Raw genomic sequence first — 25,023 nt, 5'->3', positions numbered from 1 at the left:
AAATTTCTTCTGAGAGTTTTGTACAGTAATTTCACACCTATTATGTCGCCAACTCAGTGACAAGCCAGAATATAATAAGCAAAACAGTCGGGAAAGTTTATTTTCTCTGAGTCTACAGCCTCCAGAGCGAACGTCTCTGAAAGCTGCGCGCATTTACGCATGGAGCTGAAAAAAAAAAAACACATTTGTGAATCGTGGAGCTGTAAAATCTGAGTCTCGCCGCGTCCCTGAAGGCGTCACCTCCCGGGATGTTCTGCGCCCTCCTCCTCCTCCCTGTCCCCCCGCTGCTGCCTGCTGCCCAGGCTGGCTGATGGCTGCTGGCTGCTGGGCTCGGGATGACGCCACCTCTCGCTCCGCCCCGGCGCAAACTCGCTCCCTGCGTTCATTTCATTCCTCTTCTCATTCCGAGCATTCTTCGCATCTCTGTCAGTGCGCGAAGCGATTCACCTACACCTTCCTGGCTGGCCCATAAACACCAGAATAACTTGACATAGTATTCAAAATACCCAGTAACATCACACTACCAAAAGAAAGGGGCATTTTTAAATGAGATATCAATAACGAGGTAAGTTTCACTGGTAGTTGCAGGTATTCAAACTGGTTGTAGACTTCTGTTTACGGGGCTTAGTGTTTTTTTTTGGCGCACATTTGTCATTAAAATGTTGGTTTATTTTTAGCTGTTTAGTGTTTATCCAACATGGTGAAGTAGGTCGTTTGTTTCCTTCGCGGAGATAGATGGCCGCTGTTGCAACAGGGTGCTCACTTTGAACACTCACTGTTGTAGCCTATGGCTTTGACACAGGCAGCGAAAAATCTTTGACATTTTTCACATTTTTTGAAAAGAAGCCTGATCATACGCCCCTATAAAAGAGGCTCAGCCGCCGTTTGCCCCGTGTCAGATGGTCAGAAACTCGCAGGGGGATTCGGGGCGAAGTAAAAACACTCTGAGCTGAATAACAGCTTTTTGGACAAGATGACGGGTGAAAACGCTGCTGCTCTTTCCCTCTCCATAGTTGGCTCAGCCGGGAGTTGGAGATTTCACTGGAGCATTTTCGGACCTGCTCGAAGGTGGGGGAGAAAAAAGGCAACAAGGGCTGGAGACTTGTTGCTTCAACTGCGTTTGACGGCGCTTCCCCCCTCTCCACCCGAACCTACATCGAAGTTTTGTGTAAGTATTCGTGTATTTTTTAAAATGTTTGTGAGCAGTCCGTGTTTGCCTCCTGCTCTCCATGTTGTTACTGTATAGACTGAATCGGAGGGAAAGGTTAGCACAAACTCCTTTTATTGTTTTATGACGAAAGCTGGATTAAAAGCTTCTCTGTGTCACTCCACGAAGAACTTACAGCACTTTGACAGTAAACATTGCAGTTTTTGTGTGTTTATAAGTCAATTTGTGGGTTTAAACGGCACAAATTATGACAGTGTTCATGAGGAAAATTAGCGCCCTCGTTTTTAAAAGCACTATAAATACTTAAAAAGAGCTGTGTGTAGATTTATATTGATGTGCAGCTCTTTTCATGGAGCTTTTATTTGGAGGCTCCTTCATTGTTGTCCTTTTCCTTCCTCCACTTTGGGAAATGCCTGCTCAGCTAAAACTAAACTCTCCCCAGCTTCAGACCAGCTGTGTGTGTTTATGTGTGTGTGTGTGTGTGTGTGTCACAAACTTTTACTCCTTACAACAATTTCATCCACATAACCTGTTGTGTTAAATATGCATGTCAATTATGCAAAAGCAGGTGTGAGAGTAGCTGCAGTAAACGTAGCTTTAAATCTAATTTGTGACAGACTTCTAAATATTTGCAGCTTTTTTGGTCATATTTGACACACCTCTGGCATGGCGATGTGTTTCTTTACTTTAGGATTCTATCTTAAATCTGTGAGTATTCTCATTCATGCTCCTGTGAGCTCTACACTCGTTCGTCTTAGCATGCCAGTCATCTGTCTGTAATCATACTGATCTTGACATCTCCTGTCTTCAGCTGTGTTTCAAGGCTCAGCTTGAGGAAAATGACTAACTGCTTCTCATTTTGTGTTTGTGCACATACACCAGAAGAAATAACACAGCTGAGAAAAAGTTGGAATTAAAAATCCCAAATCTTTAAAAATAGCTTCTAGAACCAACCCATCACTAGTAGTACAAGTTGTTGGCTGCAGCACCTGCAGCCTCCCACTTCTTTTTGTGTTTCAGAAAGCTGCTCACTAAAGCGAGTGCGCATGTTTGCTTTTATAATGTAAAAAATGCATTTTCCCCACTGTTTGGGAGGTGAAACAACGTGGGGGAAAACATCACATTTTTACTGAATTAATGTGAAAGTGTTGATAATTTTCCAGAAACAGTGCAGCCAGGCGTGACCTCAGACATGTCACAGTAAATCTGCTTGCTTGGAAGAAAAAAAAAAACAAGGGTAGAAATAGATGCTTTGTTTTCAGCTTATGCAACCAGTGGACCTGTTGGACAGAAGCCTGCATAACATTTGTGCAAGAGTAGGATGTTGTCTTTGTCTGACCGAACAAGGCTTTACCTCCTAAAGTAGGAGTTTTCCGGCTCCCTCTGCTTTGCAGAAAGAATTAAAAAAATAAAAAACACAACACACATTTGGTTTGTTTAAGAGACTAGAACACAGATCGTTCGCTATGATGACAGTGAGCAAGAAGAAGAACTCTGTATAAACAGAAACATGTACTTTAAAAAATATTTTGCAGGTCATATTTTGTTCTGAAAAGTAAGATTTAAGCAATCGCAGATCAATACCTGAATGGGAGAGGGTTGTGCTCTTGTGGGTGTATTGCCTCATTGTTCTGGTTTTGTTCCTTGACGCGGTCTTGTTAAGGTCAGAGGGCAGGACTGTAGAGAGCGTAGTCGATCTGTTTTGAAGTGTGGACAGAATAATGTGCTTTTGTGAAGCACAGAGTGGATTGCGTTACTTGTTGGAGCAAAGTCAGACTCTTCTTCTTTTTTCCTTCAGTGAACTGGCATTTTTTTGGCCAAACATTTGTCGTCTTTTTGTGTTTTATGAAGGAATAAGACACCTTTTTGCTGTCAGTGCTGCAGGACGTACACATCTTAAGTTTACCATACCTTGTGAATTAAATTGAAGATGTAACAGCTTATTGATTTACAGTACAGCAGCTTTGTTTTTCACATAATTTCATATTTTTAGTAATACATATCAGTGTCAATCAGATATCAGTTAAGGCCTTTATGTAACCCATTAATGATGCAGAGAACCCTTTCTAATTCTAAAGTCTTTTATTATTCAGTTTGCTGAGAAGAAATTGCAATATTGTGGTTGATTTTGTAAACCAGTGTTTTTATTTTCAGTGTATCCGCCTGCAATTAGGATTTGTTGCCAAAGTAGCCAAGAATATAGGGGAGATGCTTGTTGTAGGAGACCAATGTTTGCCTTATAACATTTAGTTTTAATCCAAACTTTGATGTTTTTCCAAGTAGTGTTGTTGACTAAAAATGAAATTAAACCAAAAAATTAAACGTCATATGTCACAGGACTTGTTGTAAGGGAAATATAAGACCATATTTCTTCACTACAAAATGATGGCAGATAGATGTTGTTAAGCTGCCTAGTGCACGAACATGTTTTGTGCTTCCCTTTGTGTTTCTGATGACCCTAATTCATTGTATTCTTTACAGAAAGAGTTTCATTCTGTGCGTCTGAAGGAATCGGCTGATAAGATACCGTTTTCAATGACAGTGTGTTTGTCTTAGTGGTCTAACATCTCTCCTAAAGGCTTTTGATGAATGTGAAAACTCAGAGAATTGATGACACAAAAGTCGACCTGTTCTGTAGGAAAGGTAACCTTAAACGACTTCTGCTGAGATCTGGTGTTATATAGAAAATGAAATTAAATAAAAATAACTTGACCTTCAATCCAGATAGTTATAGAAAAATATCAGAAAAAAAATGTAATAGAAAGCTGCAGCTCATGGAGAGGAAGAAAAGAGGACGATAACAGTGTGCAACCTGTGGGCGTGTCATATACAGCCACAGGTAGAATCCAGTTGTGTGTGAAGCTCTGAGCTGACAGTGTGTGATATGTATTTAATCGGTGACAGTTTCATATAGAAAAGGTCTTTTTGTGGGAGGTTAGTGTGGATTCAAGTGGAAACAGTTTCAGTTTATTTTTGGTTTGTTAACACTCAGATCAGTTGTGATGTCTTAATTTTTTTTCCCAGGTTGTGTTTGTTTTTGTCAACAGCTGAATGCTTTGCTAGTTCTCAGTTGCTGCAGTGTTTTTGGACAGTAATCCAACCACACATGTATGAACAGGAAATTAATGTACAAGTGTAAGTGCAACAAGGCATGTTTTCAGTTTTTTTATTGGGACCTGTGTAATTACTCATGGGAATGTGAGCACATTATGTGTGCCACATTTTTAATTGAAATGATAATGCACAATGTTATTACTTTTGGTTATGAAATTTTTGGGCTAGAAAAAGATATGTGATCTGTAATTGAATTTAGATACAGATTAATTAATTGTGTAATTAGCTGTGACGTGTGGCAGGGGCTGAATCACATCAAAACATCAATGCCCTCCACAGTCAAAGCGTGCTTTAAATAGAGGACACTCCTGCAGGCTTCCAGACTGTGTGTGCCCCGAGGTAAACCCTGGTCTAGAAAGGGAATTTTAGAGTATGTGCCGCTGCTCAGCAGTTTGTGCAGGGCCCACTGAGGCCAACGGAGAGTGCCACCAAAAAGGAAAAGCTGGCTCAAAGCCACTGACGTCATCTAAGTAAATCTGCTTCAGTACTGCAGCCATAAAACGACTGCCAGCTACCGAATGCACTTTGGCCCTGTCAACCACCTTAGTGCAGCACAGATTTTTTTCCTTGCTCTGCATACTTATAGAAGGCTGTGTTTAAATCTAGTTCCAGTTTGCTGTAGTAGTTGCAGATATTCAGGCAAAAGCAACATGTTTGATTCTGGTTTTAAATAAAGCACCAAATAATGAAGCCTCCCCAAACCTTTGAAGTCATACCGCTTTAATATTACAGCCTTATAATGTTAAGCATATGGCATTTATTTGTCCTGGAAAAAGGCATTTAGACTGCATAATGTCTCAACCACTCATTATTGATGTGTAGTGCCTCAGACCTTTCATTCTGCTCTTATTTGGGGGGAAAAGACAAATAAATGAACTGCCTCATGGTCACACAAAGACAAAATGAAATATATACTCCATGAATCATTTGATGAATCAGACACTAAAACCACTATAAACATTTTCAGCTCTTAACCGCAATGGAAGCAGGAAACCTCTGCTTCAACAACTTCCTGTCTCAGTGCTGACCATAGTAGTAGTGTTAAGCTTCTCACTAGTGAAAGGAGCAAAAAGGCACACAGTTACTTCATTTACGGAAACTGTGTGCGAGTTGTGGATTGTATTCAAATGTGGGTTATATAGTCTCTTTGGCACTGTATACTCCCCAGTCACTGCTTGTAATAAATTCCCACAAGACCTTTCATCAATGGGCGCTGTATTGTTGTTATGGCTGACACAGATCAGCCAGGCTCTCTCTGCCCCGAAGGTGCCCCGGATTCAGTGGAGGCACAGATAGGCAGGAGGGTGAGCTCCCCACATTAATATGCAGGCTGTGCCCAGTAAATTAGTTTGGAATCAGAGCCAGGATGCTGCAGCGGGGAGCTTTGTTGTCCAACTTCTTCCCCCTCTCTGTTTAGTCTGTTGATGGGCCCAAATAGCGGACATTTTCAACAAGGAGCTGTTGGTTTACAATTACATCATCAACACAGGTTAGCTATTATAATTCTGTCACTATTCCTTTAAGACCATATGTAATCTTTAAGGGACAAAGATTGCACTAGTTTTATTTGTTGAGTAGAAAGCCTGAAAAGTAAAAAAAAAAAAAAAACACACACCCTTGCTCTCAGCCTCAAGCTCATTGATTCCTGTTGAAGATGCAATCACATGGAAATAAAGGTGCATGCCTGGAGCAAGGCAGACTTGTGCCTTAGAAAATAAATAAATATCTTTACATGTCCACATCACATCTATTCCACAAATAAAGTTATTAGTAAGTTTTGCTTATTTTTATGTTTGTGAGTTTGTGAGAGGAAAAGATGGCAACAGACAAAAAAAAGATAAGTGTATAAACAGTAGCTAAATGATGGCCAGAAAAGCAGAAGAAAAGAGATGAAAGTCGGTGTGATTTGGCGGTGCCAAATGCAAATGGTGGCCTTCATGCTCATCACTGTGATTTGTTTTTTCATGCCCGTCCGCACGCGTCCTGGATGAGCCAGCAGCCAGCCCTCGGCCTGCTCTGCTCTCATAACTGTCAGGAGATCCTTTATCTGACGGACCTTTTATTTACAGCTTTAATTTCCTGAGCTTTATGTGTTCCGCTCGCACTCCTCACCGCTGTGACATGGGTGCATGCTGTCTGGAATGCACTGCAAATTTTTGATAGGCAAATAGCCTTTGAGCTTTCATTACATTTCATGTCTGGTGAATTGTATTTTTTTTTTCATATATTTTGGTATTACCGGCAGAACAAGGATGCATCCTTACTGGGAGATTTTGTCTCTCACTGCCTCTGTTGTTCAGAGTAGCTACATCTGTTTTCTGCCTGCCGACGTATCTGATGTTGTCCAGATCATGTTGTTGTTGTTATACCTGTTTCTCAGTCTGAGGCAGGTAGAGACAGCTGCTTGACAGAACCTGTAAATCAATCTCAAACAAAGATTGATCCCATAGTGGCCTGATGGTTGCTGGGTACTGGGATATAGGCCTCAGATTTGAGAGAAATGATATCAGACAGATTCACGGCACTTAAGCTTGCCAGTTCAAAGAGGCATGAAATAAACTCGGCCACTGGCAATATGAGAAGCAACATAAGTAAGCATTGTAACCTCCTCAGGCCCCTCATTGGCATTGCAAGCCTTATTCATTCATTTACTGCACTTTAAATCTGCAGGTTTATTCATGACACTTAAGAAATATTTAGCACAGGACAGACTTGCTTCACTTGCTTCACTTCACTGCTCTTGAAACGCTTTCTTTTAATTCGAGGTCTTAGACTTGTGTTAATTACTGCATCTGTTTAATTAATGTTATGTACTTTACCTCAGCTTTACTTCTAGTGATGAAACCTTCTAAATAAATTAAATGCCACAGATTTGGTTAGTTTTTTTTATGTGTTGTATCTCTGAAGGTCCTCAAAAATTTGGTCTTCATTCCACAAACATGGCTGTTTCAAGGTAATTAATTTGTCTTTACAGAAAGTGGAATTTTAGTAATGTCTGTCATTCTAAATATTCAGTTTGTTACACATTGCTTAAAAGGGAATATTTTTGACATTGCTGTTATAAATCATGCAAAGGCCAGGATAGTTCTTAACACGCTAAAAATGTTGAGTTTTGAAATCACATGGTAATTATAGTTTTACACACAATGGCCTTAGTGACTGTGGGCCATTATGGGGTGCACAAAAGTCATTCACAGAATCATTATTGCACCCTCTGAGATAACGCCACAAAAGAACTCCACATGGAAAATTACATTTGAGGCCTCTCATCTGCTATTTCATTACCTTGCTCTGTCTGATGGGTGAAATGGGTTCTCTTAATTTAAGGAGCTGGATTCCAGCTTGGTTGAGTGGTTTATGTAATCTCATGGTAAGTGTAATTTCCCATAATTCCATGTCACACCTACTACTCTGCTTAGCTACCACATTCACTTATTGCATGGAGGGCCATCTTTGACCCACGCCTCACAAACAAGACCATTTCTATGGTGTAGACCCTGCAAAGACAGAAGTATGTGATTATCTGTGAGCCACAAGTGTTTCTATGGGTGACATTCATACCTTCCTTTTGACAGACATAATTAGTCTGCAGATTCTAAGGCACTAAGAGACTGTCTTCATTGACAACTGCTAGTTATTCGCATAGCAAAAGCATGTAGTGGTGCAGTGTATCTAGTGGATGCGAAGAAACCCATCTGCCAGGGAGGGGATGGCTTTTACTTCAAATTATTTCAGTGTTCAGAGAACAAGTCAACAAATCCCATCCTACATAGGAAAGGAAGGTTTATTAATTGGTATTTAATTGTATACACTGAGAGCTGCTGTACACACATAACAAAATAACTCTGTGTCCTTGTCTTCTTTCAGTGCACCCATTTTCCCCTTTATTATAAGAACTGCAGGAATGAAATGAATGCTACACTTAGTTTAACAGTACGATTTTTGGGTACTTCAAGGTCATATGGAACTACAAAATGTACTTAGACATTTTAAAGGTAAAGTACGTACCTTAGACCACATGTATTAAGGAGGCTTGCAGATACTGAATATTCTGTACTGGTATTTATTTTATCAGGTAGTACCTGTAGTGTAGCTTGCAAGACAAAAAAAACACAACAAAAAAAACAATCTTGCACATCCTTATTGGCATTGCTTTAAACTGCAGTGTTGGATGACATTTACCATAAATATTATTTACATTTCCGCACATAACTTTATAGGAACTGTACATCATCGTATTGCAAATAATTTATAATTATACATAATGTTTGTTAATTGTTAACAAGAAATGCTTAAGTCCTTTAATTAATTATGGATGAATGCTAAATTGTTGCATTAGCTTTCCCTCATGTTTTATTCATGTTCATATAAATTATTAGTCCACAGTGGTACGCTCTGTAAACATTTGTTATTTGTAGCCACCAAATGTTGGAAAAAAGATAGACGAAGCGACAGTGCAATGACTCTTTAAGTTCAAAGCAAGTAATTACACACAAAAGACACAAAACATACTAATACTGATACTCTGTTGCAGGAACGTCATCATTTCAGAACCTCTGATTGGCCCTTACAGTAGGTGTATGTAGTAACAATGTGTCATTTCTTAAAAGAGTGGGTTGAAAGTAGGGCTGTGCGATTTGACGATAAATGATCGTGAAGGATTTGAACGTATCGGCGATCTACCAGAACGGACAGATCGTTTTATCGTCCATAGAGCACCTTCTATTAATTGCAGTTCTATGTTCGCGCAGACGCATGAGTTTTTTCACTCGTCAAACTCTCAGTGCGCTTAATGTGAACACGACCAACCAGTGACAGCCTCCCTGTTAGGAAGCTACGGCTGAAAACGAAAAGAGAACGGAGGAACTGGTCCCTAAAACGAACTCCACCTTTATATTCGGTGCTGTTTCTGCGCAGCGGCGTGTCTTCTAGGCCCGTGTCTGTGTGTGTGTTCGCGCGACGTGTGTCGCAGTGGGCCGCGTGTAAACGAATGTATTCTAATGCTACGAGCACGTACGCGCCCACCTCTCTGAACATTACCAGCTCGTTATATTCAGGTTCGCTGCTGTTTCTGTCCTCAGCAGCTCTTCTACACCTGTGTGTGTGTGTGTGTGTGTGTGTGTGTGTGTGTGTGCGCAGTGGGAGGGCCGCGTGTGTACATCAGATGCAGACAGAGGCAGCAGCTAATGACGTCACCAAAACAATAATGCAGGCATTTGATGAAGAGGCTCCATATGAGGACTCTAGTAAACGGTGGACAGAGGAGACAACGGCAGCTCCGTTTGTCCTTAGATATGATTCCCATCAAAGTTTGATCATTTGTTCTAAATCACATTGAACTTTAAGAGTTACTTAAGTCTCAATACTGTATTTATTGTTTAACCTTAGGAGGCACACTTCAGTCTGTTTAAATGACTGTTGAATAATACTTTACAGAACTACATTAGTCCTCTTTTTAACCTATTTGAAATAAAACTTCATTTTGTTCTGTAATTGTTATTTCATGTTTATTGAAAACTAATACTGAGTGCACATTATCAGAGTTGTTGTTTGCCTTTAAAATCTACTGATAGTTTTTTTTGAGTAGGCTACCTGAAGTCATTTACACAGAAACATGCAAATTAGCGTCAATGTAAAAACAAATCGTGATAAAATCGAGATCGTGATTTTATCATTAAAGAATCGTGATATAAAATTTTTGCCATATCGCCCACCCCTAGTTGAAAGTTGTTACTATTTCTGTTGATTTTACTTTATCTCTGATCTCTGCAGTCGACATCCAGAAGACATTGATCTGATGTTAGACTAATGCCCTTCTCAAAGACTTTGTAGCCACCTGGGGCAGCATCACTGATACTGGATTCATTTTTGCCATGTGTCTTTTTGTCTGTTGGATTCTAGTTTATGGAAAGACCGTGTTTGTCATAAGATTGCCTTGGCAATTACAAGATTGTGAAAAATTAGTTCAACTTTGCTACCTTGAATTTGTGTGATACAAATGTGTTGTTTACTCAACACATTTTAACCCTGACATGTTATGCACCCCTGCCTCTTGTTCAGACTATATTGTAGAAATAGGACACTGGAAAACATTTTTAAAGTACATTTTCTTCTTCAATTCTTTGAATGAAGAGGAGAGGTACTGCAATAGCATTATACACCGTCAAAGGTATTTCAGTTGAAGTATTAAAGCTTTAGTGCTGGAATAGAGAGGATTCTGAGAAATGCAGTGCAGCTCTAGCAAATGGAAACGCTCAAGTAACTCATGTTTTTAAAACTGTACAATACTAAAATTAATAAATAAAGTATTCTTTATTTATCTGGTTATGTACAGAGAGTAAAAACAGAAGTGACAACAATGTTTTTTGTATTAGTTTGGGTTCACATAAAGTATAGATATATACATCAGATTATAGTAACAAAACTATTCACACCTGATGCCAGTACTTAAATTTCCTCGAGTTTGAATTGTTATTGCTCCCACTGACAGTTTGGCTGTGACAAAATGATGATATTGTAAAACAGATTCCTTGACTAAACAGAATAATTTTTCCTTGAGCATTACATTTAATAGAAGGTTAGGGTTGCCATCTTGATGAGAGAAGATTAGAGTTAGCTGTAGTTATCTCCAACAAATGGGTGACTTTGTGCATTTAAAAAAGTTTGTTTAAATAAACTAGACATTAGAAATTTGTTTGGACAGAAACTGATACCTTCTTTAAAGGCATATTTTGCTGTGAAAATGGAAGCTGGATGTGATGATGAGCCCAGTTCATCATTTGGTTGGGATGAGAGGAGCACATCTAGAAAGAGTCCCAGCATTTTAGTGGTTGAAATGGGAATGTTTCCCCTCCCTCATCAGTTTGTGAGTTAGTTCTGCAGTGTCAGCATTCAGCACACAAAAACGGAATTCAGTAAAAGCTCTCTCGGCTCTCTGGGAGTTTTTTTTTCCCCCAACAGCTTGGTCCCATCCCCCCCTTTCCCCCTCATGAACTGACATGTTGGAAGAAACATATGCTACTATTCCCACTTCCTGACAGCTTGTGCTGCTTGAATAGGATCTTGCTCAGGGAGGAAGCAGTTGTCTGGAAAATGTGGCGAGATCAGTGCAAAGGGGAATCACAGTGAGATGTTAGTAAATGAAGCTATGTATGTTTGATTGTGAATTAAAAGGAAGGGGCAGCAACACTTTGCCAGTTGATGCACATTGTGTATGTTTCTATCTTTGTGGGTCTAAAAAAAGTATGAAGGCACTTGGTACTGACTTTGAGAATGAGGCAGAAATGGAGAACAGGACAGACTAATTGTATACCAAATGAGTGTGTGACTGAGGCAGAAGAGGTGCAGTATAGACACCTACATTCATTTAAAACTTAATACAGCCTGTCAGAGTAACTCCTCTTCACCTATTGGTCTAATGGGAACTGCCTCAGAAGTTGCCATTCTGAAAGTTGTGAATTCGAAAGCATAGGTTTGTGCACAGGTGCCTTGGCAGAAGTCTTATTTACCGTACTCTTAATTAAGGCAGAGGAATCTTGTGTGCATGAGCTGTTTGATTTTTGATTTGTTTACTGTGACACTTTCAAAGCAGACATACATAAAGAACTGAGAGAAATCCTTGACATCTGTCTATTTTTTAATATAGTGTAGTAAGATTTGACCATGAAAAACACTTAATTTATTACACTTTTTCATAGTCTTTTGAAGTCCAGGGTCAAAAGCTAGAATCTCACTTTAATGGTCATTTACTCTAATGTGTGGACTTGTAGGTGTTCAGGTCTTAAGTTATTTAAAGCTGTCTATTTAGATACAGTCTTCAGTTTATTTTCTCCAGCAGCTTGTTGCCCTTGCCAGGACCTGAGTGTGAGATGAGACTTTCTCCAGCTGTGTGAGCAGCTTGGTTGATTTGAGAGTGTGATGTCTTTTTTATTGAGAGAGGGCTGTGGCAGTGCTGTATGTACTCATAGCCACAATGCATATATCCTATATTTTGTAACAATATCTCTTTTTATTTTAACATAAATGTGACCAACTACAACTATGGTGCTCTTGTTGGTTTTTGAAACCGTGGCAGTACTATTGAGGGATGTGAATATTTTTTATATACAACTTATACAACACCCTTCACAGACCGAAGTATTTATCTGATCTGTAAACTTGTTTCAACCATTTACTCTGTGTTACATTATTTAATAATAAGGAAGTCCTGGAAGGTAGATGTTCAGTTGCTTAAACTCATAACATCCATTATAAATCAAGTCAACAACATTCTTGGCGATGTTTGAGCTTGTTTGGCTGCTTCGGCACCATATTGTCCTCTCAGCTAACAGTGGTACTGTGTTGTATTTTTGGAAGCTACTGTTCTGTTGTGGTAGTGATGATTGTGTTTGTTTGTTTGGGAATTCCAGGTCTCTCCCTAGTCTGCTCCAGGCTTCAGCTTGGAGAGCCCAACCGCCAAGATTGATCCCAGCAGCTGGAGCGGCAGCGAGAGCCCTGCCGAGGACATGGAGAGGATGAGCGACTCGGCAGACAAGCCTGTAGACAATGATGCAGAGGGGGTGTGGAGCCCTGACATTGAACAGAGCTTCCAGGAGGCCCTGGCCATCTATCCTCCTTGTGGGCGCAGGAAGATCATCCTGTCTGATGAGGGAAAGATGTATGGTGAGTACAGATGTGTCTGTGTGTTTTAACCCAAGCATTGTCTGTGTAGATGATCTGATATAGATTTAGGATCTCAAAGGAACAGTTTGACATTTTAGAGAATACATTAATATTATTCCTGGTTTTACCAGATTTACTTTTGTCTGTCATATAATACAAAGCTGTCCAGAGATGAAAGAATAACTACTAGCTTCTGCAGGCTCATTGATTAATATGTTAATTCTCTTTTGGTCAGGAAGTCAGTGCTCTTGCTGAAGAAATCTCGGGCACATCACCCTTCAAAAGGCCACAATCTGGGTGCTTGTATAGATTTTCTCTCAGTTAAGTTTCTTGTTTAGCAACGACAACAATAAGCTAGTAGAAGTATTTACTAAAATGTTGAGCTGCTCCTTTTGAACAAAAAAAAAACGTCTGGGCTGAGAAGTTCAATATTATAAGACTGTGATGGTCATCGTGCAGGCTGCATTGTAGTTGACAAAGTGCAAGTTTATAAGTAAAGCAGCAATAACTATTAGTCAGTAGCAGATGGTACTGCGGCTGCCACCAGCTGTGCCCCCTCCCCTCCCTCCTCTCCCCCGATTCCTGGCTGGGTGATGTCATGGAAAGAGGGAATATTTTCTCTCTGTGGTGTTGGACTGTCTCACAGCCTGTCAGTGTCAAGTGAAAGCAAAAAGCCCCTTAGAGCATTCGCTTGCAGCTGTCATGTGACCCCCTTCGGCCAAGCAAAATGTAAATTCTGGGACTTGCAGTGAAACCCCTCAGTTGCCACTACAAAGATATGGGCTCAGACAACAGGGCCCTCCCCACTGTGTCCTCCTCCAATTCCCCTGTCCCCGTACAGAGTGAGGCAGCCAGAGAAGCGGCCTCTTTGCTGTGGATTAAAGCATGAAAATTCATTTTTTCTAGAGTAATAAATAAGCAGTGCTAAGTGCATGCCTCTCTCTACTCAGCAAACATTCACAATATGATACAAATGCTTTCTGGTAGTCTGTCTGTTAAAGATTTCTTTCAACTTAGAGAGCAAAGATTTACATCAATACTGAACTGCAGACCATAATGTAAGCTGTATCCATCTGCTCAAAATCAAATTAGATAAACATATGAACAGAAAAATGATTGTGGCTGGCATGGATTTAACATTACCTTAGGCAAAAGGTAACATGCTAATATCTACCCCATGAAAATAGCTTACAGAATAAAAGCTCAAACTCACAATCTAAAAACCATGATCTGGTGTTCTTACTCTGTGGACTCTAAAATGATTACTGCCTCAAAGATTTGAGAGGAAATGTTTTTTGTGGTGTTGAATCTACCATAAAATCTGCTGAAGAGACAACTGTAGGGTTGAATAGTGGTTCGTCCTGCCAGATGTGCTCTGTATCTGGTTACAGATGTCAGTGCAGTAGCAGAGTACTTGGGCTCTGTCCTAGTCTCACTGAGTGAGAACTGTTCATAACAACAGTAATACATCTGTGTGTATAGAAATGCTTTTCTTACATTGAAGGCAATGTTTTAGATGCAGTATTCATGTAATGTTTTATACTTAGGTGGGCGTTACAGATTTATACCATTTGGATGTAGGGTGCTTTAACTTCTTTTACCTGAGTCACACTACATTTCAGTGTGATTCCATTTACTCTGAAGTTTTACATCCATATGAGCCTTGAGGAGTGCCTATTTTAATTTCATCTCATTTTTGATGTTATAGCGAGACAACAAATAAAAAATAATAAGTAATAAGTACTGCAGTAAATCTAAATCTATAGGTTATAACTAAAAAAGTGCTTTATAAAATCTGGATCCATCAGGAATATCTGAGTGTACTGTCTGAATAAATCGGAAGCTCCCAGCTGGCGTTCTAACAGTTTTTAATGTAATAGTGTATGTAATATGTCATGCATTGCCGCTCTGACAAAGTTTGTATCCACATCAGTGTGCTTACAGTTTTTATCTGTTCAACAAAAAAAAACATTCTTAACATTTTCTCCATGCCCACTTTCGAATGACTGGCTTTTAGATGAAGGGGAAAAAATGTATGCTAAGTGTGTTAAAGATTTCAATATTTTACTTTATCTGAACTGCTGTGTGTGGTAAACCCAAGGGCGTCATTTTTTTCACTTTATAATAATTTATTTTATTAACAAAAAGAAATCAGTGCATTTGTAAGTGTACCGACACATTACAGACTCTTGGAAATATTTTTCTTCAGTGGGCATTTACTTATAAAACAGATCTTGATGTGTTTTATAACTTTAAGGTCATAACTTTTCTTAAAACTTTTTTGAACAAATAAATATACACTTTACAAATTATGTTCTAAAATATTGTCAATGTATAAAATCTTTTAAATGTAGTACTTTACACTCACATTAAGTTACTACTGCTGGTGAAGTTTGCCAGGTTTGGTATCCTAATAGTTCTCAATGGTAGCATCATAAAAACATCATCATAACTTGGCAGAAAATCATCCTTTGTGGTGGAAGATATGTATAAAGACAGCTTATCTATTTAAATTTCTGTTGGACATTCAAACCCTGGCTATGTGCTCCTTTACAAATGTCATTGTGTGATTATTGTGCTGAATGCTGCAGTTTTCGATTTTCTTGTTATCGGTGAACCCCTTTGGAATGCCATTAGAGATGGCAGGTGACCAATAAAATGGTCCACTGCATTGCTTAGGGATTGATTTGCCTTAACCATCTGGTTATTTGTATTTCTACAGCAGAAGTGTTTATCTAACCATCATCGGGCTGATATAGTGCTGCTACATCCACTATATCCATAGGATTTACAACACAGACAGGTACCACACAAAACCCACTCATGGCATCTAAGATGAAAGCTGGCTACAAGGAGACAGGTATTTTGTTGTTGAGAGACCCTGGGGATGGCATAGTGTTCCACACACAGAGCTCATCACAAGAGGAGCCGCCCTGAGTGCCCTTAAGCCCTTTGTTATCCTGGGGTAGAGTGCAGTTAATTAGCAACAGTCTCTATAGCAACTGTGTTGCAGTACAAAACAATTTCTAATTTCTGCTTCTTAGCTTATTGTGGTGTTTACCTGAAGTGTTTCGGATGTGCGGAGACCAGTGTTGTCTGGTGTAGTGCCCATCCTGAGGCTAATTGTGGCTGCAGTGGAAGACGCTATATCTGTATAGATGCACTTCCCGTGGCCCCAGAGTTTACTTAGCAGAATATTTTAAAAAGTAAAGGGAAATGAAATGAGGGGGGCACTGGCCCCTAGCCAGAGGCCTAGCACTATACACTTGCATATTTCACCTGCTGTGCTAGGCTGCATTCATTTAGCCCAGAAATAGAGTTGATAAATGAAACAACACGCTTCACTCAAATTGTATGTTTATTCATTGAGTTATGTATTTGCACTACCCAGCAAGCTAAATGACACTGGTGAATTTCTCTGTTAGTGTGAAAAACGGAAAAAAATAGATTTTATTCTTTCAAGTCACATCTAAACATGCAAATGTGTGATCTACTCATAGGCCATACAGCATCTACATTGTGTGTTTTTTGTTTTGTTTGTTTAATTCATGAATTTGTTTTTTATGGGGACTAACCAACTATTGCGGAAAGTTGAACTACTTGTCTACATTACTGCATCTAAATGGTTCTGATTAACAGTAGCAGTAGAAAAATATTATTCATTCATGTCTTTATTCTAAAAACAAATGTTGAATACAAGACGTGACTCCATAAATGTTGGAATATTCATTGTAGCTGGACATCAGACCTCCATGTGCACGTGTCTTTTGATGTAAAGCTTTTCCTATTACCATTCTGCTGTTTGCTCTGCCATCTCGTCAGTGATCCAGCCCAGACCCCTCCTGTGGGAACTAAGTGGCACTTGGTTTGCAGAGATGCCAAGGATGAGTTAGATATAATGAGCAGACCTGGCTTGCCCCCGATGGCCCAGCACTGTGCTCCTCTGGGGCTCGTCTCATCGGGCCGAGCATGCTCTGAGATAGAGCGAGCGGACCTGATCCTCCCTGCTGGGCGGATAATGAGGAATTCTGGGATCAGCTCAGGCTCCCTGAGTCACCTGCATTCACTAAGAATGGAGTGTGAGGAACTTCATTGCAGGAGAGGCATCACACACCTCCAGAATAATCCCTCATTTGTTCCCCTGCCATTGTCAGTGTAAGACTACCGTGTTTTCACACACATGCTTGTGAAAAAGTCCAATTACTTTATGTCTTTCTCAAAAGAAGAAACTTTTGAACGTGTAAATAGCATAGATGCAGGTATAATGAGGAAAAGAAGTCATTTTGAGTTTCCATGATTCAAACTGGTTATTTATACATCATGGGTCACTGTGAAGTCATATAACCTGTCAGCCTGACAGTGACAGGACGCAAACATGTACAAAGCCTGAAGCTGCCTGATTTTATGACTCAAAGGGGGAGACAAAAAACACGCAAGTCCGCTCAACAGGTTATTCTATTACAGATGGTTATTGGTGTTAAATTATTATTGATTGTACTGAATATATGACTAATCTAAAAGGAGAACAGAGGGAAGGAATAATGCTCTTTTAACACAGCATTTCATTGTAGGACTGTTGCGCCCTTAATGCACCTTGTTCTGTGTGAAAGGCACATCGGCAGAACGGCGGGATATGTTGCTGCGCAGGTCGTCAGAGTATAAAATCAGCCAGTGTGTGAAAGCTGGCATGGTTGAAACTATTGACACGGCATCCTACCTCCTATTACCCAACACTGGCATGCCCTTTAAAAGTGCTCACTGTTCATAAATGAGCAGAGGTGAGCAAAAGGTGGCATAATACTGGGGTCTAAGCAGCTTTCTGGAGCACTCTGAGAGAGAGAGAGAGAGAGAGAGAGAGAGAGAGAGAGAGGTGCTGAAACCAAAACTCAGTTTTGTCTAATATAAATCATATCCAGTTTTCTACTGGACTACTATAATCAAGGCATTAAAGTGAACATCGTTTCTCTCAAACAATGTAACATAGTCTTCAGTTTGGATTTTTAGTAGCTTAATTCATTTCTACATGCATCTGGACCTCCAGCACATGATGATTTACACCATGTATGCGGTCGGTAAACTGCAGTCAGCCGACAGGCGCATTCACAGGGCAGGTTATTAACTGTATATGCCTTGTTTTCCTACATATCTTTAACTTATCACCCATTTGTTTTTCTGTTGCTCTGAACGTGCAGTTAATGAGACTCGGCCCCAAAATGCATCCACATTTAGAGCTCCCCTGTTGCTGAGCAGCAGAATTGATTTTGAAGTGCATATTATTTCATGGGTCCAGTGTGTGTGTGTGTGTGTGTGCGTGTCTGTGTTCATGTTGTGGTGACCAAGCATAACATGTTGTGACTCGTGTGAGATTCCAGTCTCCTGCCCACCGCCTCATGTTGTCAAGGCTTTATGCCTCACATGACTGCTTAGCAGGGGCAGTGGAGATAGAGGTGTAAGCAGCACTGATGCTGACCAGACTGTGAGGAGATGTCACTGGGAAAGAGTTTGCATTTGTCTGGCATAATGAATGGAGGATACACACTATGTGGGTAGTACTTTCACCCGAGGTGTACAGTCCAATCAATTTTATTATATTTCAGTACTGTAGAAATGTAATCCGAGTTAGATTTTTAAAAATATATTTTCTCTGTGTCTTTCCATGTGGAAAAAAATAAACATACTCATCTGTGAGCCATTGTTTGAGATTTTCTGACTGTGTGGAAGTGTTGGCACTGAATGGTTAGATAGGAGTCTGTGGCTCTGTGCCTGCCTGAATCGGGAGTACATGGGGTGTGTCTCTGCTCTGAGGTCTGTGTGAGGCCCTTTGAGCCAGGCTTCTGGTTTCAGGTTGCATGTTCCCAATTGGCTGCTTTTGTTTGAGTAAAACACAGTGAGACTCCAGTCTTCTTAAAGATGCAGTGTCACTTTTTTGTGTTCTCTTCAAGGGGAAAAAAATCATCTATTTCATGCTGATTACATCATATCTCATTGATGAAACACTTTTATTCTGATGAGATCATCTCATACTGATGGGACCATTTTGTGTAATCAACATATGAATGGAATCTGAATGCCACTGTTATGCTCTCATCCAGAGCACAGGGACTACTCCAGTGCTAATACAGACTGTCATGTCTTTCTATGCTGTGTGTAGAAAGGTCTCTCAGCACTGAAAAGCATCCCTGGAAATAAAGGACCATAGCCAGGACCATAACATGATCATACTTGTTGTGTTGTGATCCGAGCCTTATAATGTAGCAGCAAGTGTTTATGATGTCTTGGATATGTGTGGTGTTATCATTTACTTGTGTCGCTGTGCCCCTCTCTCCAAACTTGGATTTTGTTATAACTTTCAGTTCAACCTCCCTGTGCTTTGACTCTGATTATAAAAGACCACGAAGGCATAAGAGCCCATCATGACCACTAAGTTTGACTTTTCATTTATACATATTGGTCACAGCCAACATGTCTTCCTTTGTGCTCAGATGCTGAATTGATCCCAAGAGATTGAAAATATTGATTTGACTCAGTGTCTTACTTTGTTGTGTAGAAAGGGGGGCAGAGCACCTTCCTGACTGTAAGCGCCATGTTCACACATTGGACTTGCCACACAGCCAGTTCCTCGGGAGACTCATAATTACAGCCGTCCTTTCAGATTAGTCCAGCAGCCTGTCCAACTGTGGCTGCGCTCCCTGGTCATTTATTTCATCCCTTTCCCTCTCCTGAGAGGCAGACCTCAACACAATGACCAGGCCGGCCTCTACAATAATGTATGTGATGATAAACACAGTGGCTCCTAATTGATAGAGTGATTCAGACAAGGGCTGGCTGTGCAAATTGGTCCCCCGTGAGTATATTGCACATAGTGGGACTAGCAGGCTTCAGCTCAGGCCTTGTTTGAGAGGCGTAGAGCAGGGAGAGAGGAAATAGAATGGGTTGGACCTGCTGAGTGATAAAGAGGCTGTCTTTACGTCTGAATACAGGCACAGTTCAGCAGAGGTTGGCTGCTGTAATCCCCTCAGTGTCTCCAGGAAGGCTCAGGTTAGTGACCTGCTGCTTTGTGATGTCTTGTAAGATTTTGAGAGAACACCTCACCTTTAATCCCCCACTGCTCAGCTAACACATTAGCTCAACCGCTCCTGACCCAGCCCCTGCAATAAAGCCTTTTATCTAGCTCAATAAGGTCATTTGAAGTTAAGTATTGATTTCTTTTGGTGTCAGGAGAAAAATGGATTTTTAAAGAGCTGTTAATTACAGTTGCACACTGCATTATATAGAGAGCTTAATTTTCGTGACTGGATTTTTAAATTCTGGGTGATACTTGGAACCACCAATGCACTTAATTTTCTAAACATCTGTTGGCTTTAATTGGTACATGAAAACATGACGCAGACACTAAAACACTAGGATTCCGACTTTGCTACTTAATAATGACATACAGGACACTTTACATACAGACTAGAGCTCTTTCATTACATCTAACCTTCACTCTATTCTTCGGCAGTGCTATATTGCACAAACTAGAGGAAGGGCACTAGTAACAGTTTATGCAACTCCAGTATTTATTACACATAGAAGTGTAACTGAAAATTCATTATAAAAAGCACAAATGAGTAGAACTTTGGTTAGTGAAACAGAAGGCTGTGGTGAGTGTATTTTTGCGTGCAGATATGGATGACATACAAGCTGATTTGTGTGTCACTATGTAAAACAGAGTTGTACTTCCCTGTCTCGTTCTGTTTATTAAAAAAAAAAACACTGGGTGTCCGGGTGAAAAATCTTGAATAAATCTGAAAATAAATTCACCGGTCCTAATTTGTAGGTCTTCTTGTTTTCATGTCTATGATTTACTCGTCTAAAGAAGGACTGAATTCAAACATTCCCTGTGGACAGGAGAAACACCCATGAGTATGTGAGAGCTTTATGAGACACCATTAGACGGCTATATGTGAATTAGAGTATGTCAAAAATATTACCATAATAATGACCTATTCAAGAAACTGCGAAATTCCAACAGCTAGCAATAAAATGCACCACACGTTCTACAACAATAACAAGTTCTATTTATGTTTTTACAGTACACAGAATCTGGTTATTATGTTTACATAATTAGCATCTAGTTGATGAGAAGATAAAACTTTGAAAACTCCCATTTTAGCCCTCAAGCATTGGAGGACTTTGTGTGTGAGAATTTGTATGAGAAGAAGGAGGAAGGGTTTCTATTGTGTGTCAAAGAATAGTTCTAGTGCTAATGGTTATTGTGGCATCACACATGCAATGTCTGTCCTTGAAGTCTGTCTTATGGACCAAAGCTTCCAGTGTGATCGCCTAACAATGGGGGAAGTTGAAGCACTTTGTGTACTGGCTACAGATGTTATGTTAAGCAGAAATTGGCGGACTTTTATGACTTCAGTGTCCTGAATACGCTGAACTGGACTTTTATCAAACAGACTAAAAGGACTCTTCCCCTGGAAACACCTGCAGGTTCTGACCAGCTGCACATGTTTTATATTTAGTTGTATTTGTTTTGGATTAAGAGAATGATAAATTGCGTTGCCATGTTATCAGATGTCCGTGATTTATTCCTGTGAAATTATTCATCATACAGGTTGCCAACATAGTATTTGACCTCTCAGCCGGGGCTAACAAAATGCTAAACTGATAGCATGCTGTTCTCCCTCCAAAAAGGACAATGTCAATTTTTCTTTGAAGTCACAAGTCACAGGTTCTCCTTCACTTGGCAGGCGTTGGTTTCCCATTGATATTTCCAGTTAAAAAAAAAAAAAAAAAAAACCTACCCTCCTACCCCTGCCTGCTATTCCCAAAACCTGGGCTGAATGCCTTCATATTGTTGGTTTAGTCTATTGTGATGCTAATGTCTGCCTGAGACCCTTGAGTCATCTATCACGGATGACAGGAAAGCTGGAGCCTTTGTGCTGGCCCTCGCATACACACACACAAACACACACAAACACACAACACAACAGGGCAGTGGTCTACACAACTACATAAGAAATCCAGTTCTATGGTAAAATATATATATATAGGAAATTCTCACATACAAGAAGCAGAGAAATGTGCTTACTGTTAATAACAAATGCATTTTTTTCACAATATCTGTGTAGCAGCTATAATATGACATGCATACACTTTAAAATACAAAAAGGCATCCTGTCTTATGCTGTATCTTATGAAGCAATAACTTAGAATTAATGTTAGTAGTTGTTATAGTAAGTGGTTGATTAAAAGATGATAAAATCATAACGATATATCTTCTGTCTCATCATTTTGTTGCTCGGTTCTTTGAGGCTGCCCTTTCAGGCCCTGCACAGAGAAAGTCGAGTGGTAGAAGCCACACACATGTAGGCAATCTGCCGACTGACTCTCGGCCAGGCCCGGCGCTGTCTCATGGCAGTGAGTGCTGGGCCAGATGTGACTGTGGTTGTGCCCGCATTAGAGAAAGAAAAAAAAAACTGTGCTGTTACAGGAAATGGATGCTTTTAAAAAGAGAAAAAGAAAAAAAGAGCTGAAGCTGAGCAGTAAACTATTGTTCTCTCCCCTCAAATGATGTAACCAAGCCAGTTAAATCGTTTAATATGCCATTACTTAAATTACCTCCAGTGTTGCACATGTCGCACAGGTTCATAAAATCTTTGGTGCTGAATTCAATGATTAGCCTGTGTGTTTGAATGTCTTGCTCAGTGCTGTTTTCTGATTGCACACTGGGATAATATATGAGAAACTCCATATACTATATATGGATATGATTATTTATTTTGTACTATATTCATTTTGATAACACCGTACAAATGTACAGTAACATAATATTTTCATTGTTGATTTATATAAATAAAACTCTTAAGTAAAATAACCAAATTAGCGTGAGGTTTGTCTACATTGCTACTAACAAACTAATAGTGATGACTTTGTTTCGGGGCCTTTTAAATATTTCATTGCTGCTACACAATTGAGTTTGATAATCATCATCCATAAAGGTCAGGTTTGGTGGCTGTCTGAACAAAGGTTTCTGTCCAGAGTCACCATTTTAGATTGATGTTAAACAATCATACAGGATGTATTCCACTGTAGGAATGTCTGTAAGAATAATAAAACAGAATGCAGTTTACATCCTGGAAGATGTATATAAACGGTGTTGCTCACATTTGCTTTACTCGAAAATCTCAGTCTCTGTTGCACATTTCTGTTTACCGTGATGCTCTTATAACAACAGGGTGAAGGAGACAGTGTAACAAGAAGCTCTGTAATGGCTCTAATAGCTCTTACAGCTGAACTGACTAATGCTTGAACACGGTTGTTCCAAAATCTGAGGGAATAAATGTGCTTTACACATAACTACACTGAAGCACACATTTGTCAGTAGAGAAGATAATCTGTTTTTCTCTGTATCTGTTTTTTTCCTGATGTGTTGCTTTATTTGTTAGTCTTTTGGAGACAAAGGTAGTTAAACATGTGTATTATGTTTGTGTATATCAGCAGATCAAGTCTTTGTGTTTATTCCGGTTCATTAAGAAAGGGCTTGTTTTGGGATGTTTTTGGGAAGTTATTTCTGGGGTGGGGGTATCGAGGAGGTTGCCCCACAGTGGACTATAACAATACACTCCATTGTTCACAACAGAGGGAGCCTGTCCCAGGTTTCTTGGAGAAAGGATACTAGGGGCCAAATTGGATTTTTGACTGAATGAGGAATCAGCTACTTGGGGATGGCCTAGAGAAAGTTGAGCCACCATTTCCTTTGTGGGGTTGCCACTGGAGTGCCATTCATGTGTCGCAGATCCTCCAGAGTCATTGAGATTCAGAGAGAGAGAGAGAGAGAGAGTGTTCACCATGGCCAGGTGGAAGGCTCCTCCAGCTGCTGAACAGAACAAATCTGCTCAGGGGTAACACTATAAATATTTAATCCTTTTCCCACTGCTTTGAGTGACAGGAACACCCCATAAAGAGTTAATTTTCTAAGCCCTCCCCTGGCTGAGCTACACTTCACTTAACCCTCTGGGACGAACATCCAAAGCTAATAACACTAATACATTTTGAAGAGAGGAAGCAAAAAGTAGGTCTTCAGCTCTGCCCTGATAACTGTGAGAAATGTCATGATATACTGCATTTCAGCTGTTTGTAGCTGTTCTAAAATACTAAAAATACTATAAAACTATGTTAATGCTCATTCACATTTATCTAAGGTTTACTGCAGTATTTAATTAGCACTCTGAATATCAGCACTCCGAAGGTTTTTAAATGACTTATTATCTGTTCAGCATTTATATTATAATTTTATACAGTTTATTTTCCAAACTGACCTTAAATAAATTAATCAAAAGTGACTAAAACTGTCATTTTAAGGCTTTGGATGTACAGCTTGATGGTAGTTTTGTAAAGCATATTTAGATATTAATTGTATATTCAGCTGTGGAAACTCGGAGCTATGTCTAAAACATTTTTTAGTCCTTAATGTGGACAGGCACTTTATTTTTCAACAATTGTTGTTTTGCAGCACAAACACGGACAAGAAAAAAAGAATACAAGGCTAGCCAGGACTCACTGAGCTTTTTTTCCAGCCTGGTGAAAAGAATGAATTATTCAACAGTAAGCAAGCTTTCAGCTGGCCATTTGTGTGCTTTGATCTAGGAATCAGGAGTTTGCATGAATGCCTGTATTGTCATGTTGTGTTTCCACTGTGTGTGAATGATTGAAAATGGTGCAGATCCCTGCCACATCTGGTGAAGTTTACACTGCAGGCACACTGGACAGGCATCTTGGAACTGTAAATCCACAGATGTTGTTTATTTGTTGTTGTGAGGTCACATGACTGGGTTCGGTGTTACAGGTGATTCAGGGTCAGCAGCTTCCCCTCTCTGCTGCATCACACAATGTGTAGGAAAGGAGGCAGACAGCCAGATGGTACCAAAGATCTCATGTTACTGAAAAGTGTGAACAGAATTTCTGTTTGAACTCACAGAGCAAAGACTTGACCTTTTTACCGTGACGGTGAAGAGGCTATAAAATGCCTAAAAGCTTTACAAGCCAATTTTAATATTTCTTTACTATGAATAAAATCAGCACATTTT

At 39.8% G+C, this 25,023-nt stretch overlaps 1 protein-coding gene across 7 annotated transcripts in view; it reads left to right on the top strand.

The window, feature by feature from the left end:
- Positions 1–372: 372 nt before the first annotated feature.
- Positions 373–25,023, top strand: part of tead1b (TEA domain family member 1b) — a 39,563-nt gene continuing 14,912 nt past the window's right edge. For 4 of the 7 annotated variants that reach the window (XM_028401148.1, XM_028401147.1, XM_028401146.1 and 1 more), the window contains exons 1-3: positions 373–565; positions 1,014–1,168; positions 12,691–12,943. In XM_028401148.1, the coding sequence (XP_028256949.1) occupies positions 12,787–12,943 (157 nt within the window). In that variant the 5' untranslated portion in view covers positions 373–565; positions 1,014–1,168; positions 12,691–12,786. The remainder of the gene's footprint in view (positions 566–1,013; positions 1,169–12,690; positions 12,944–25,023) is intronic. The other 3 variants (XM_028401151.1, XM_028401149.1, XM_028401150.1) reach the window with 1 other exon arrangement.

The sequence above is a fragment of the Parambassis ranga genome, chromosome 3 (assembly GCF_900634625.1).
Source record: "Parambassis ranga chromosome 3, fParRan2.1, whole genome shotgun sequence".
Classification (NCBI taxonomy): domain Eukaryota; kingdom Metazoa; phylum Chordata; class Actinopteri; family Ambassidae; genus Parambassis; species Parambassis ranga.
The sequence above is the reverse complement of the archived record's forward strand: the minus strand, read 5'-3'. Positions and strand labels throughout refer to the sequence as shown.